Source organism: Lepisma saccharinum, chromosome 22 (assembly GCF_977018435.1).
Source record: "Lepisma saccharinum chromosome 22, izLepSacc3.1, whole genome shotgun sequence".
In the NCBI taxonomy this organism is placed as follows: Eukaryota; Metazoa; Arthropoda; class Insecta; order Zygentoma; family Lepismatidae; genus Lepisma; species Lepisma saccharinum.
In genome coordinates this window covers 3,180,001-3,195,486 of record NC_139250.1, presented here as the reverse complement: position 1 = coordinate 3,195,486, position 15,486 = coordinate 3,180,001, and the positions used below count along the sequence as shown (strand labels likewise).

Here is a 15,486-nt window from a genome sequence, read left to right as displayed (position 1 = left end):
GTTAATATGTGCGTTCTTAAAAATGGGTGCACATTTTGGAGAGTCAGTGTGAAGAAACGTATTAGATCTTCCACTGTTACAGGATGTCGTAGTGAGTTGTCAGGTTCCGTAGCAGTGTCATTGGTGCGCAGGGGGACTGTTAGGTCGGGGTGTTCAGGTATTGCTTCTGGCTTGGCTTTGCATTTGTAGCTGTATGTAGGATGGTTTTCCGTACATGTGACACATTTTGGTGGAGCAGTTTGGTTTTGACATTCTTTGGTTGAATGGGGTCCTGAACAGTATCCGCATTTATCTCGGTTTGGACATGCAGCGGTAGTGTGCTTGTTATATTGTTGGCATTTTTCGCACCGCAATGGAAGAGGTTGTTGAGAACGGGATGGTTCAACTTTGTACCTGCGTCTGTATATGTATGCTCCACTGTGTAGTAGTGTGTCTACAGCATTTTGTGAGTCTGTTAGGACCCGCACCATGTATGTGGGTCCGTTGTTATTGCGAATACGGATACATTTGCGGATTTGTACACCTTCGCATTCCAGTTCCTCAAAGATCTCCTCGTCTGTTAAGACAGGTTCTACACCCCTGATGACTACTGATAGTAGTGGGGATTTATGTGGTGGTGGTGGTTGTTTTTGAGTGGAAGCATTCAGTGTTTGGATGTTTGCTTTGGCTCCATAAATTTCAAAAGAAGCTTTGTTTCTAATTAGTTTTGCAAAGTCTGGATCTGGTGATTTCAATATGATGCCATTACGGGTGAACAGTATTTGTGCAATTTGTGCCCTTGGTACATACTTAGATGTTTGTTGGAACACATGTTTTGCTGTGTTGAATTTGGTGTCGTAATTGGTGAGCAGGAAGTTGTATAAGCTATTATCCTGTTGTTTGGATTTTAGTTGGGTTGCATGAGCTGTATTTCCTGTATCTCGTTTAATTGGTGATCTAGATCGTTGACGTTGAGGTAGAGGTAATCCTTCATAGGAATTGCGACGTCGGTGTTTTGTGGAATAGCTGGACGTTTGCATTGGATCATTGGTACTTCGTGAATCGAGCATCGTCTCGGAGTTTGGACCGTCAGTCCGTTTAGTACCTCCGGTGAAGGTTTTCACCCCTTCTCGCTGTCGTAGCAGCGTTGCAGGAAGACCATGATGCATATCAGAAGACCACAACCGTGAGTTGTTTATATGATCCAATAGAACAAACGCAAATCCTATGGGAAAAGAGGCACAAACTCAAACCAACTGACAACTCAATCCAAAGAAGCGAATCCAAATTCCAAACTAATTGTAGAGCCCAAGACAAAGAAGAGGAAGGATGAAGGTAGTAAGGGAAAACAGTTTCAAAAATATTGCAAGTCGTATGTCTGCTCCACTCAACGTGTTCAACCAAAAAGGTTCCTCGCAATCACCTAACCACCGTATAGGCACAATTGGTACCGTTTGTCCGTTCCAGACTTACGGCTTCCACCTGGAATAATTGGCCCACGATGCGTGACACAAGAGAGACCGACTTACGATTACAATCAGGGCTTCAGTTGTCACCGTTAGGTTTCCACCTTGATTCTCAGGGATTGGGCCTCCCCGGATGCCATGATGTTCTGCGACACACGTACCTTCTACATATATAGTCCAGAATCAAAAAGGTTGCTCATGGGAGATTCACTTTTATTCACTGCAGTACATTTTCTTCTTTAATTTGTATCTTAGATGTTCACATATTTTTCGAAGAGTGTCAAAGCACAATTTTTCACTATGATTACAATCGAACGTATCATTATTTGTTGTACAAAAACTTATGTTTCTTGTACACATTTTGACAGAACCATCTAGCGGCCGGTGTAGGAACAACCAGCCCCCCGAAGTTAACGATCTGTTTTGGTGTGCTTTAAAGATGAATAGTTCGATTTAAGAAAATCTATTAATTTCCTCGGAACATTCAACTTTATCCTTCTTCAATTTTAATGAGATTTATCCAATTATCAAATTGGTACATTAAACAAAAAAGTATTGATAGTTTCATGATGCAATGCGATTTCCATGTGTTCCAGGAAAAAAAATAGTTATATTTTGTTATTGTTTAATGTTGCTTGCTTTCAAGTGTGTTACTGCTTTATATAATGAAATTGATTTATGTTCATAACATATTCATTTGTCAAAAAAGTATAAAATAACAATCGATATGACCAACAACACAAAATGAAATCATGTGCTACAAAAGTGTACAAGAAGTGTACTCTTACTTTAAACAAAAGTGTACAGAAAGCGTTGAAGAAGTGCACACAACTTTGAATGTGTCCCCAAAGTGTGCAACAAGTGTACAAAATTTCGTCATTTCGGGTCGCACACATCTAGAACACTTTAAGTACACTTTTGCAACACCTTCAGTACACATCTTGTGCATATTATATGCAAGAAAGTGTACCAAAAGTGTACAAGAAGTGTATTTTTTTTTACAGTGCACGTTGGTTGATTTGGAAATTCTGTTACTGAAACTTTGAACTGAGTATAGAAAGTCAGTCATTGAAGATTCAGTAGGGTTTGGTTTTGAGAACGTGATTTTTTGTGAAAACTACATCGGAAAGAAGGAGGAAATATAATACTGGTGTTTGAAAGAAAGAATCGGAAAATGCAAGTCCTCGGCTATGAAATGTAATTTTAGAAATTTGACCTTAAGGATAATTTAAGTATTTGAATCAATACGAAGGAAATACTGCACTTCTGGGTGAAAAGCTGAATCTTACTCCTTAAATAATATTGGTCCAAGTGTTGCCGAAAAAATATCTCCAGTGGAAACAAAATGGCGGACGACATATTCTTAAACCACCCTATCTTGTAACCATAAATGCTAGAGAAATGAAATTCCTTTCAAAATGTTCTGTTTTTAATGCTCTGCAATAAATATTTTTACCTAGAGCCACCAATGTTCGAGAAAGCATCATAAAATTAGAAGGGAAACAACTCATGTTCTTTAAAAAATAGCCAAATGATGGGACATGCAAAATAACCACCACTTCCGTCTACTTTACAACACATACTGATGAAAATGCTACTTGTTTTCATGTCAACACTATCCTAACACTTATTTCTCAAATTGTTTAGAATATGTTCTGCAGAAGAGAATGTTGATTGTTTTAGTAAAGTTGTACTTTTTCTTTGCTTCCAGGTTACGCTACCGCCTCGTAACTGGTCGGACAATCTACAAAATTCAATTCATCCTTCCTCTTCTCAAAGGTAAGTACTGAAATTTTGCACTAAATAATTTAATAACACTAAAATTAAGTCCGAATTGTTATACAGCTTCAATCCTCGCTAGCTATAAGATATTGCATAGGGGATGTAGGTCCCCATAACTGTGTTATCATACGTAGCGTCTAGATGAGAGTTTCGTGTCTACGTAAGCCTGTTAAAGTATTGCGAATAAATTCACGTGGAAGCTCTAGAAGGGTGGCCGCGGTGGCTCAGTCGGTAACGCGTCTGACTACCATACTAAAGGTCCCGGGTTCGATCCGGGAACTTTTCTAACGTTGGAAGCGGCCCCGGCGCCCACCCAGCGTCGAATGACATGGGTACCTGGGGGAAACCCTGGGGGGTAAAGGCGGTCAGGGGTGTGACGCTGATCACATCACCCCAATCACGACCGGATCAAGAAAGTGTGGGGCGTTACCCCCACACCCCTGTACGCCTTCATGGCGTGGAGCTTAGCACAGGGCAGCACTTTACCTTTTTTAAAGCTCTAGAAGGAATTCTATGCATATGTAATTTTCAGATTTGGAATATTCAGTCGTTCAGAGCACAAGTGACGTAGCTCCATTCAAGACATTTTTGAGGAAAAGGCATATTTAGTACTGTGTATATCTATGGGAGCACAAACATAGTGGCGCCTCTATGAGCAAGACTTTGAAACTTGAGAGATACTTACTTCCAGCATTGAAATGCTGATACTTCACAGTTCTAAGTTATACGTATAACTCTATTTCCTTGAAAAGTGGAGTTACACCACTTTTGTTCTGAACCCCATCATGTGATGTCGGTTTCTCGAAAGGTTCAGCCGAGCTCTGGCCAAAGAGGTTGACATTTGAATTGAGTATTGCTATGTGATTTTTACACACACAGCTGCAATATGGTAAGTATATGTGTAAACGTTTGGATATTTGCAAATGCTCTTACCTAGGTTGTCTTTTGCCCAGTAGCCGGGGAAGCCAACGGTTGCTTTCCCTCAACGGTTTTCCTGTTTGAAAGGTAACAATAGGATCTTGCCCCGGTGGTTGGGGGCGAAGGTATAAATACCGGGTTTCGACTTGTTACGGTCTCATATCCTCAGACGCAGATTCTCAGGCTCTCAGATCTCAGAAAGTGGCCGTCCCTCAATGGATTAAGACAGTTTTATGGATGCATCGAGACACACAGAGAGTAAGCGCCGTATGCGTAGGGACCTCTATGGGTGGGTTAGCGCTATGCTAAATAGTGCGCTTATAGAGCGAAGTCTTGATACGTGCATTTCTCTGTGTGACAGGGCAAAAGGTAACTTAGAGCATGTGTTATTGGATCTGTAATGGAAAGATGTATATACGGAGTAGGGGAGATATGTGTAAATGAACTGTACATACAAGAGAACTCCGTAACACGTTAGTATTTGAATCATGTTGCTTTGGTCTGAACTACAACTCACTTTTACTCTTGACTGTACACGCTGCTACATGTTACGAAAGGCAGAATTAATAAATAAACGGATTAGGCTTGTATTAAAGGGAAAAGATGGGGCATGTTTCCCTTAAACCCTTCCCTCGGTTTCCGTCTGTATCTTCGTAAACTCGTTTCCGAAGAGCGCGGCGTTAATCCCGTTGCCATGGCGACCTGGAGTAATTGGGAGGATGCAGTAAGTGGGAACTCTTGTAGGTTTTATACGCTTTGAGTGCGTGCAGGATGTACTGGAGCCTCCGCCCCCTTCTCCCCCTCTCTCGCGTGCAAAGGCAACATGAGGACGGAATCTGCAGCTTCGAGAGGCATGCATGAGTAGGCCTGTCAAAGTTGTTTCGAGCACGGTGGTATGGCTCTGAGGAGATGCCTTTCTTGGAGAGGAGGTTTGCGAAGAGAGATGAAACTCGCGTCACTGCACAATCCTGAATGTCGTGTTTATAATATGCAGAAAGGTCTGTAGGTACTTTCTTTTAGGAGAATTTCTCTCTCGGTTGGGCTAGGCAGTGGACAATATATCATCAGGCAGGAGGCTATGCTTTTAGCCTGTCATGGGATTCTCTCTTATGTCTACATGAATCTGCCCCTCTCTCTTTACGGAGTGTAACGGTTTCTCTGAACCCAAATATCAACCTCTCTTCCACGTAATACACTCTGGACTGCATTTTGAAGACTAACGAGGCTCTGCTGTCCTGACTCATGTACAATCACGGACACTTCTGGGTTGTAGCCAGTGATATGCGTCTACGCGTAAACAACCATAGTCTACATTCTACACGTAGACTATTTTATATACGCAGATGACGTAATCTATGTAAACAACATGGTGAAAGGTTATAACATAACAAAGGGCGCCGTGTAATTAAAAGAAAATTATACTGCTTATCAGTTGCTGATGTGTGAGGAAAGCTTTTCATAGTCTTTCTTCCAAATTAGAACAATATCTCACCTAGGAAGAAACCAAATATAGGAAATATTCTAGTGTTTTATGGGAAAAAGACCACTCTTGCCTCACGACTGCCATCTGTTGTTGTTTTTTTGCATACTATTTATCTTCTTCCATAGTTGATGATAGAAGACAAGAGAAATTTTGTTGTAAATAGGATTCCTTTTAGTTTGTTAGGAACCAATATAGTTGAAAATGTCACTTTCCTTTCATGAAACCCTTGAAAATGTACTTTAGATTGTCTACGTAGTTTATGTAAACTACAACCCAATGTAATCTACGCGTAGATTACGTGTAGACAACGCATGTAGACGTAAACTTAAGTCTACGGCACATCACTGGTTGTAGCGCTACCATTAGATGTCAATGCGACTGTTACAACCCAGAAGTTTCTGTGACTGTACATGTGTGTTTGTTATTGACCTTTCAAAACTTTCATCTACCCGTATTGTCTGTGGGGCCTCCCCGATGGCGTCGCCGCCTTATAATTAAGGGGTCCCGGGTTGGATATCCGGTGGAGGCACAAGTGGTTCGGATCCCACTTTAAACTGTAGGTCCAGTCCCGATTAGCCTTACTGTGCATAAATTGGACTTAAAACACCAACTCAACAACAATAACAACAACAACCCTATTGTCTGTGTTTTATCTCTCTCTCTCTCTCTCTCTCTCTCTCTCTCTCTCTCTCCTACTACCCCTTCTCTTTACCTCTCTCCCTTGCAGGGAGAAATTTTGGGAATCATTTATGGCAGAGGTAAAATCATAGAAGAGAAGGGTGAAGAGAAATGGAGAGAACGATATGAAGACAGAGCAGGTGATAGAAGGAGATAGATGAATATGAAAGTAGAAAGAGAAAGATAGAGGAACAGGAGAAATGAGTATGTAAAGAAAGACATGGACATAGAAAGAATGAGAAAAAGGAAGATAGAGAAAGATAAAGAATTAGAAATACTGAGGAAACATGCGAGAAAGAAAGAGAATGAGATACATAAACAGGCGAGGAAACAAGGAGGGAAATAGAGGAAAAGGAGGTAGTTAGAATGAGAGAGACACGGAGATAGACAAAGTACAAATAGAGCGAGAAAGTTACTCTTATCAGCAATCATGACCAACGAAGCACCTGAAAATATTTTGTCCGCCCCTGATCTCAACCGAAAGAATTATCGGGCGACGTCACTGCATTCCACACAGACGCATATATATATATATATATATATATATATATATATATATATATATATATATATTACACCATTAAGCCTTGTTTCCATGATTCTGAAAAAACTAAATATGCTGACCAAGGCAGTAATTTATTTTATTAAAAACAAAAACTAAACGTAACGTTTCAACCTTCTAGCAAGGTATTCTTCAGACTCTGTATCAAGTACAAAAGTAACAAGATACAAAAACAGGGCATTATATATACACAAACATTACTCCTTCCAGACTATTAGAAAGTTGTTCTGGAACTTTCTAGCAGGTGGCTTTCTCTTGTCAACTGTACTTTCACCTAAAAGGCTAAACATATTTACTTCCATATAGAATATGGTTGGGATTTATATCTCACGCTCTTTTTCCTTCATTTTTCTTCCTTCTCCGCTCCTCTTTCTCTCTTGTCCTTTCCACTCTTTCTAACAAATTCTTCAATTGTTTGTTTAACTTCAGTCCCCCATTCCACAACTTTCTAATAGTCTGGAGGGAGTAATGTTTGTGTATATATAATACCCTGTTTTTGTATCTTGTTACTTTTGTACTTGATACAGAGTCTGAAGAAGACCTTGCTAGAAGGTTGAAACTTTACGTTTAGTTTATGTTTTTAATCAAATAAATTACTGCCTTGGTCAGCATATTTATATTTTTTCATAAATATATGATATATATCTGTTCCAGCGCAGCCTTCGATCTCTTCCAATGGTGGAATCCTGTGCGTCTCCTTCGTTAAAATCATTCACCAAATGAGGTGTTCGTCCAGAGAATCGCAACCCAGAAGACAGGTCGGGATCTCGTTCCGTTTCTTCCTGGCCAACAAACGAACATCGCCAGCTCCAGAGGGAAGGACTTTGGTGGGAATTTCCAAAATCCCGGCAGCTCTTCTACTGAGATTTAAACGAAGGGTCGAACCGAGCCCTTTGTCCTACGTTCAAGGGATTTCGGCCGAGAGGAAATTGCAGTCGGATTCTTCTGTGAGGAAGAATTAATGAAGACTTCGCTAACCTCATTTCGGAAACGGCTATTTCCAGCCTAACGATTTGTACGGTGTTTTGCCGTCTTGGACTTTTCGCTTCATCTCTTCCTTGCTTCTCGTCTTACGGTGACCTGTCTCTCCGGAGTTCTTTTCCTCTTCTATCTCGTGAGGGGGATTCGATGTCACGATCTTTCCATCAGAGCGCGGCGATGTTCATTTTTTCTCCTCCGATAGGGATTTGGACGTTATGCGTACTGTCTTATTAATTCCGTTATATCTCGAAGGCTAGTAAAGTCAACGGCAAAGATAATATTTTCATTTCTTTTTTATTCTACATCCTGTGTTGTTTTAAGCAATGAAATTATGTTTGTTCGAAGCACGTATTGCCCTCTGCTATTTGACGTCATTATTTCAATTATTAACATCACTAGGGCTCGAAAGTTGAAGACGTATAAATTGCCAATAAAAAGACCTATAAAAACGACGTAAAAACGAAAAAAGGACGTATAAATGTGATCCAAATTAATTAATAACTTCAGTTTTAATTACATATTTAATGAATAAAAAAATAAAAAATTCTGCTGGTATGGAACGCAGAGTGCGAAAAACTATATGAATGAAATGCATCTTCTTTCAGACATTATATATTTTTTAGATTAACATAATTTGAAAAATCATATTTGGCCTAACCACACTAGAGTTACAGAAATAGGGCATCGGTAGGGAGACAAATTTATGGTAAATAGAAACTGAGGAGAGTGGTAAATAAAATGTTAGATCAGCGGTATATACCAGCGGTGGAAAAAATGGCACGCACTTTTTCATCATGAGAGGAAACAACATACAAAAGAGCCATAAATTGACAAACTACTTCATTTTTATATTCTGTAGACATACACAAGTACTTAGATTTCAACTGTAGTTGCCAGTAGCAGCGTTTGGGTGGGGCAAGGAGAGTTTACTTTTCTTGCTAGACAAGGCTTAGTATTTAGAGGCCATAGGGCAGGGGCAAAGAAAGCTAGCAAGTTCAATAAAACTGGAAGTTGAGTAGACATTCGGGGGAAGAAACGAATGCAGCTTGACAGGGAGCGAAGTTTTCGAACTGAGATTATGTGCATGGGAAATCCCAATTTGCAGCTTCTTCCTGATGTGATCGAAGATAAAACGTTCTTCAGCTGCAAATGGTAGGAAACTATAAACAAACGTTTCGTTACAAATCGACAGTTTGCGCGCACAACCTCGATTGCCGATTTTTGCGTGTTTTCTACTTATTTTGATGATATTTCACGGTTATTTCGCGAAAAAAGCGTTCATTTCGTGGAAAAGCACACATTTCGCATTACTTCGCGAATAAAACTCGTGCATATTCCATCATTGGGGGTGTAGTTACGTGCAGAATGTTCATAATTGCATCTTTTTTTCACATTTCGTGATTTCGCGCATCGCGAAAATTCAGTGTCCCTAGGCATCGGAAACCTTACCTCAGTTGGCATTGCAGTATCTCACAATAGTCATTTCCAGGTTCTTAAATGTAAAGGATCGTCGGTTTTCAGACAACACGTTGCCAAACATCGAGAACCTTGTCTCCACATAAACGGATGTTAAGGGTGCATAGTTGAAGCAAGTGAGATCTCGTGGTGAAAAATAAATTCCTCTTCAAAAACACTCACATCGAAATTTTCTCCTTTCAATATTTCACTTATCTTGCACATAATTTGATACCCCTGGTTTTTTCAAGCACTAGTTTCATTTTTAAAAAAAACGTAGTCAAAGGAAGGTGAAGTTGCAAAAAAAAGCCGTTAAGACCTTAAAAAAGGCTAAGAAAGGACCAATAAGCCAAAAAACGCCGAAAAAGACAAAAAAGGACAAATAAAACCCACCTTTTTCTGGCCTACAATGACCCGAAATGAACATATATTATATTGGGCCTCGTCTTCGGACACTAGGAAAGAAAATGACTTTTCCTCAACTTCCGAGTCCTAATCATCACATTGTGTAATTCAGACCGAATGAAAATGCTGTTTCTTTGCCGTTGGGTGTACCTGGCGTGACCCCGTGGCTATAGGTCGGACTACCTCTCAACCCTTGCGTCCAAATTAGGCTCGTGTCAATGTGGCTGAACTTTGAACTGAGGTACACTTAAAATTCTTTCTTTAACTTTCTTGGGCATTCTTGTGCCACCAAGTGTTCCAAATTGTCACTATGGTAAAACGAGGTATTGTCCCCTCCAAAATGAAGCAAAGCAAGCAAAATGAAATATTTGAAACATGGGCTGGGGGTACTCTACTCCACTCCCGCAAAAATGAAGAATGAAGCAGGGGAAACGATATGCTCTTTGTGCGGGGAGGGACAGACGGACGAGCATCTGCTATCTGCCTGCCCCTCTATGCGTGATTTGCGAGACAAGTGGGTTAAGAACGTAACAGGGAGGGAAATAATGGAAGTGGTAGAAGATAGGAGAGGAATCATAAGTGAGATAGTGCAACGAGTGGGCAAGTACTTATGGGAAGTGAGAGAACGACGAGGAAAGGCGATAGCGGATACCGATAAGAGCGAAGAAACTGCACAAAGTAACCTTAGCTTATAATACATGGACTGTGGAACCAGCATTGTGCAATATCTGTATATATGTGTTTGTTTGTTTTTGTATCATATTTTCAAACATTTGTCAAAAGAATAACCAATGTGAATCAACAGGGTCATTCCACGTCAAATCATCCAGGCCATGTCACCCACCATCCCCGATTTTGATGAAATTCGGTACGCTTATAGAACTTTTGATGCTGATTACAAAAATGACAACTGTTTTTAAATTGGTCAAGGGGATTAGAAGTTACGCGCTCTTTAAGATCTCCGTGTACGCCACATGCGGCTCCACTTTGAATGTCACGCATTAGGTTATAAACGATCATATCTTCCCTCGGGTTTGCCGTAGAAACTTCAATTTTGTTTTCTTTTGTTCAGAATAGTATAAGCGTTCATTTAAATAACGTTTCAGATGAATGAATCAATAAACATGTATCTTTATATATAGTTTTATGTATTTTTTTAGAAAAATAAATGACTAACTTCAAGAGCAAATTTCATGCAATGCCCCCCCTTCAATTTCCCCCCAATTTTATATGTAGGTAGCTAATGGTGTGTACTAATGCCTGATGGAAAAATTGGGATGGGCGGTTCAGAGACAGGGTGATAAAAATGTATTTGCATAAAATGACATTAAAAGTAAATCTTATTAAAAATGCTTATGTATTTAGTATAAAGCCTGAAGTACAATATGTTTCAAGCTACAATATTCAATATTTATGTTCACTATGTGTGAATGTAAGCATAGGCGCAACCTGGCGGGGGCAAAGGGAAGCACTTGCCCTCTCCCAAATTTATAGATTAATTTTAAAATTTGCAAGTAACAATTACAATGGAACCCCGATTTAAGTTCCTCGATTTTACATTTTCCTTTATTTTGCATTCAATATTGGTGATCCCAACACAGATTGTTTAGAAATTCTCCAAGATCTTCCATTTTCCTGCCTATTTAGTTTTTCAGCTTGATCTCCTAGATAACGTAGAATCAAGGTTTCACTGTATCTAACTTAGATTCAACTGTCTTCATTTTTAAAAAAATATATATATATATTATATAATTATATATATAATAATTATTAACATTTCCAAGTTTAGCAAATTTATCTTCAAGAACATTCTCTTTGTGCATTTTATCTCAATATGGAAGTTCTTTTTTGGCTACTCTTCATGGGGATACGTAATATGAAGTAAGAATTAATACCACACAGTACAATGTGTCAGCGATTGCAAAGTACTACAACAGTACCAGGAGGTATGCACTATTTTGAACTTACAGGTTCCGTAAGTTACTTTTTACAAGTAACTGAGTTACAGTCACTCATTTAAAAAGTTACTCAGTTATTGTTACTGGTACTTTGAAAGTAACTGAGTTTCTTTTACAGTTACTGTAACAGTAACGTACTGTTAATGATCATTGATTTGTGTTAAAGTTACACACAATCAATGATCATGAAGACTTCCTTGTTTTACTTATGTTTCTAGTACATAATATGTATTCATATATTTACATTATTATGCTAATAAATATGGAAAACACAGTCAGCTTTGGTTGAACGATTATAATTTAAAAAAATCATTTGTATGCTGACCACGGTATTTTGAATATGGTGTCATTGATTGATTCCTCTTCCACCTATTTCTTTCTCCTCCATTCCAAGTTCAACAAGATCCAAAGATCCACTCCCTCGACAATGACTTTTCCCTAGCTGGACAACAACATTCCAAACGAACACAGCAGTCTGCCAAAAACAAATTAGTTTTCACATACGATTAGAAATGAATTACAGTAAAGCGTGGATGTTCTAAATTTAGCATGCAACAAAGCATATCTTCCTTGCCAGCAATTCCAAGAAAATCCTTTCACGTAGCATCCGGAGAAGGTACATATTTTATTTTCATAGTCTGGAACAGAATTGTCCAATTTAGCTATTTCCCTACTGCAAAAAGTAACTCTGTTACCGTTGTTAACGTTACTTTTACAGTTAGAATTCCTAAATAAAAAGTAACTGTACTTGTAACTTTGTAACTATTTACTTCGAAACACTAGTTGTATAACAGTCAGAGCTAAAATAGTAAGTGCTGATGTAATATGTTTTGTATAACTGTATGGTTTGGCTTTTGTAAGAAGTGACTTTCCGAATTCCAACTGTAAACAGTTATGTAGTAGCATGTATGTGCGTCACTCAAAATTGTTTGTAAGATTGCTTCAAAAGTCCACGTGAAAATGGAGATGCAGCTATTAAATTCTTGCATTTACTTGGTCCATCAACTTCCTACTACTGGCCACAAAATATTCTGTGTCCAGTGGATATTAATAACACAAATAAAAGGACATATGTACTTAGTGATAAGTCAAATACTTTAGTGTGTTTGGAATGGTCAAAATATCCATCTAAAATGTGACCAGGAGGATCACAAAATATATTTAACTTGTAAATTTTAATTAATTATAAATTTGGGAGGGGGCAAGTGCTTCCTTTTGCCCCCGCCAGGTTACGCTCACGCTTACATTCACACATAGTGAACATAAATATCGAATATTGTAGCTTGAAACATATTGTACTTCAGGCTTTATGCTAAATACATAAGCATTTTTAATAAGATTTACTTTTAATGTCATTTTATGCAAATGCATTTTTTATCACCCTGTCTCTAAACCGCCCATCCCAATTTTTTCATCAGGCATTAGTACACACTCTGAGCTACCTACATATAAAATTGGGGGGAAATTGAAGGGGGGGCATTGCATGAAATTTGCTCTTGAAGTTAGTCATTTATTTTTCTAAAAAAATACATAAAACTATATATAAAGATACATGTTTATTGATGCATTCATCTGAAACGTTATTTAAATGAACGCTTATACTATTCTGAACAAAAGAAAACAAAATTGAAGTTTCTACGGCAAACCCGAGGGAAGATACGATCGTTTATAACCTAATGCGTGACATTCAAAGTGGAGCCGCATGTGGCGTACACGGAGATCTTAAAGAGCGCGTAACTTCTAATCCCCTTGACCAGTTTTAAAAAAGTTGTCATTTTTGTAATCAGCATCAAAAGTTCTATAAGCATACCGAATTTCATCAAAATCAGGGATGGTGGGTGACATTTTCACAAAATTCTGGATGATTTGACATGGAATGACCCAACATGTAGTGCGTACAGCCAACGGCTCGCACATAGAAGTTCAAATGTATATATACTTTATTGGGAATTTACGAGAATATTTTCCACATGTTAATAAAGTCAATTTACAATTTCTTGCCATAACCAAGTTGCAGCTTAATATTCGAGGATAATCAAAAGGTTCATAACATATACACGCCCACATATCCTTACATTTCAATTTTCCTTTCAATACATACATACATACATACATACATATATATATATATATATATATATATATATATATATATATACACACACACATATACATATTTAACATCCTAATTTCCCTATTTTACCATGCTACTAGAGAACATTCTACGTATTCATGTAATTTTTCCCACATAATCTCATTTTCCATAAATGTAGTTTGTGTATAGTTAAGGCTAATGGGGACTGGACCTACAGTTTAAAGTGGGATCCGAATCACTATGTTCCTCCACCGGGTATCGAACCCGGGACCCAGGACATGTGTAGAGTTGCAGGGTTGGTGTAATGTAACTAATATTGTTGAAACGAATTTGAACTTCTTGCAGCTATTTTAGCGGCTGTGGAATGGTGGTGGTGCAGTCCTTTCTAAATTTACACTAAATGTAATTTAATTTATTTACATATCAGAGGTAAAAGGCACTATAAAAATAATACTATTGTTTTTGTTAGTCCCCGGAGAAAAATGGCTGGATTCAACACTGATTACGATTGTGTGTGTGTGTGTGTGTGTGTGTGTGTTCCTAGAACGAAAGATAAAAAGATTTCTTTCTCCTTTCAGACTGCTTTCTCTTCCTCGGCGAGGAGCGGACCAACATCTCCTGGTGGGACGTGCGGGGAGCCCTGTCCCTCCATCCGGACTGCTACCTGTTCTTCCCGACCGCCGGGAACAAGGGACTCCTCCTGGACCTGCAGAGGCTGAACATCGTGGGGACGCGGGACAAGTGCTACGCAGGGTTCATCCAGTTCGGGGATCCTGGCAACACCTCCTTGTCCCGAAGGTTCTGCGGGAAGCTGGAGGAGTACCAGGACTCGGAGAGGAGCCTCTACTACCCTCGCCCACCCGCCATGATGCGCGTTCATTGTTGTGGCTTCCGGTATTCGAGCCACGCGTTCCTCCTGTCGTACCGTTTCGTGGATTACTGCTTTAATTTGACCTTGACGGCGCCCAATGGGTCGTTGGAGGTGGCGAGTGACGACGCATCGAGGCTGCACTGTACGTTCAGGATCCACCTGCCGTACGGGTACAGGATCTCGCTTCGTCTGGAGATGGGAGATCTGGCGACCGTGCCGGCCGAATCGCGCACAACGTCCACCAGCATCCTGCAGAACACCATCGACCAGTGGAACAACCGACGCCGGCACTCCAAGACCGCGGTGACGTCATGCCCCGGCCTGACGGTCCGCGTGTGGAACGGAAAGCTGTTCCGTGCGTACTGCAGCATGAGGGGTGACGTCCGGCACTCGGAGGACATCACCTCGGACGGCAACCGACTCGTGCTGAACGTCGATCAGGGAGACTCCGCCCCCCTAGCACCTCCGAGGATATCGTACGTCGCGTTCCCCAACCCGGAGGTGGTGCAGCAGTGCGAGTTCGGGTGGGTGTCGGTGCACCACTTCTGCGTGACGGTGGTTGACGCCGAGGCGCTGGGGTGGAACCAGTCGGAGGCGCAGTGTGTGCGACTGGGAGGACATCTGGCGAGCATCAGGAGCGAGCAGGCGCAGGTCATCATAGACAACCTTCTTTTCAATAGGTAAGTGTCGCCTTTCACCTTACCATTCATTACTAGAGTACTTCTTGCTTTGTCTCTCTAGCTTTTGTAGTGTCTTATATATTGATGAATTGTCAGGTGCTCAAGATGAAAGTAAGGGATGAAATCTCTCATCGCGAGTGAAAAATAAGGGACAAACTCCAAATCATAAGTTG

The 15,486-nt window shown here is 39.9% G+C and overlaps 1 protein-coding gene across 6 annotated transcripts in view; it reads left to right on the top strand.

Annotated features, from left to right (window-relative positions):
- The window catches only part of LOC146004935 (uncharacterized), a 470,180-nt gene that overhangs the window by 234,657 nt on the left and 220,037 nt on the right, over positions 1-15,486 (top strand). For all 6 annotated transcript variants that reach the window (XM_083143992.1, XM_083143989.1, XM_083143988.1 and 3 more), the window contains exons 3-4: positions 3,157-3,224; positions 14,341-15,313. In XM_083143992.1, the coding sequence (XP_083000118.1) occupies positions 3,157-3,224; positions 14,341-15,313 (1,041 nt within the window). The remainder of the gene's footprint in view (positions 1-3,156; positions 3,225-14,340; positions 15,314-15,486) is intronic.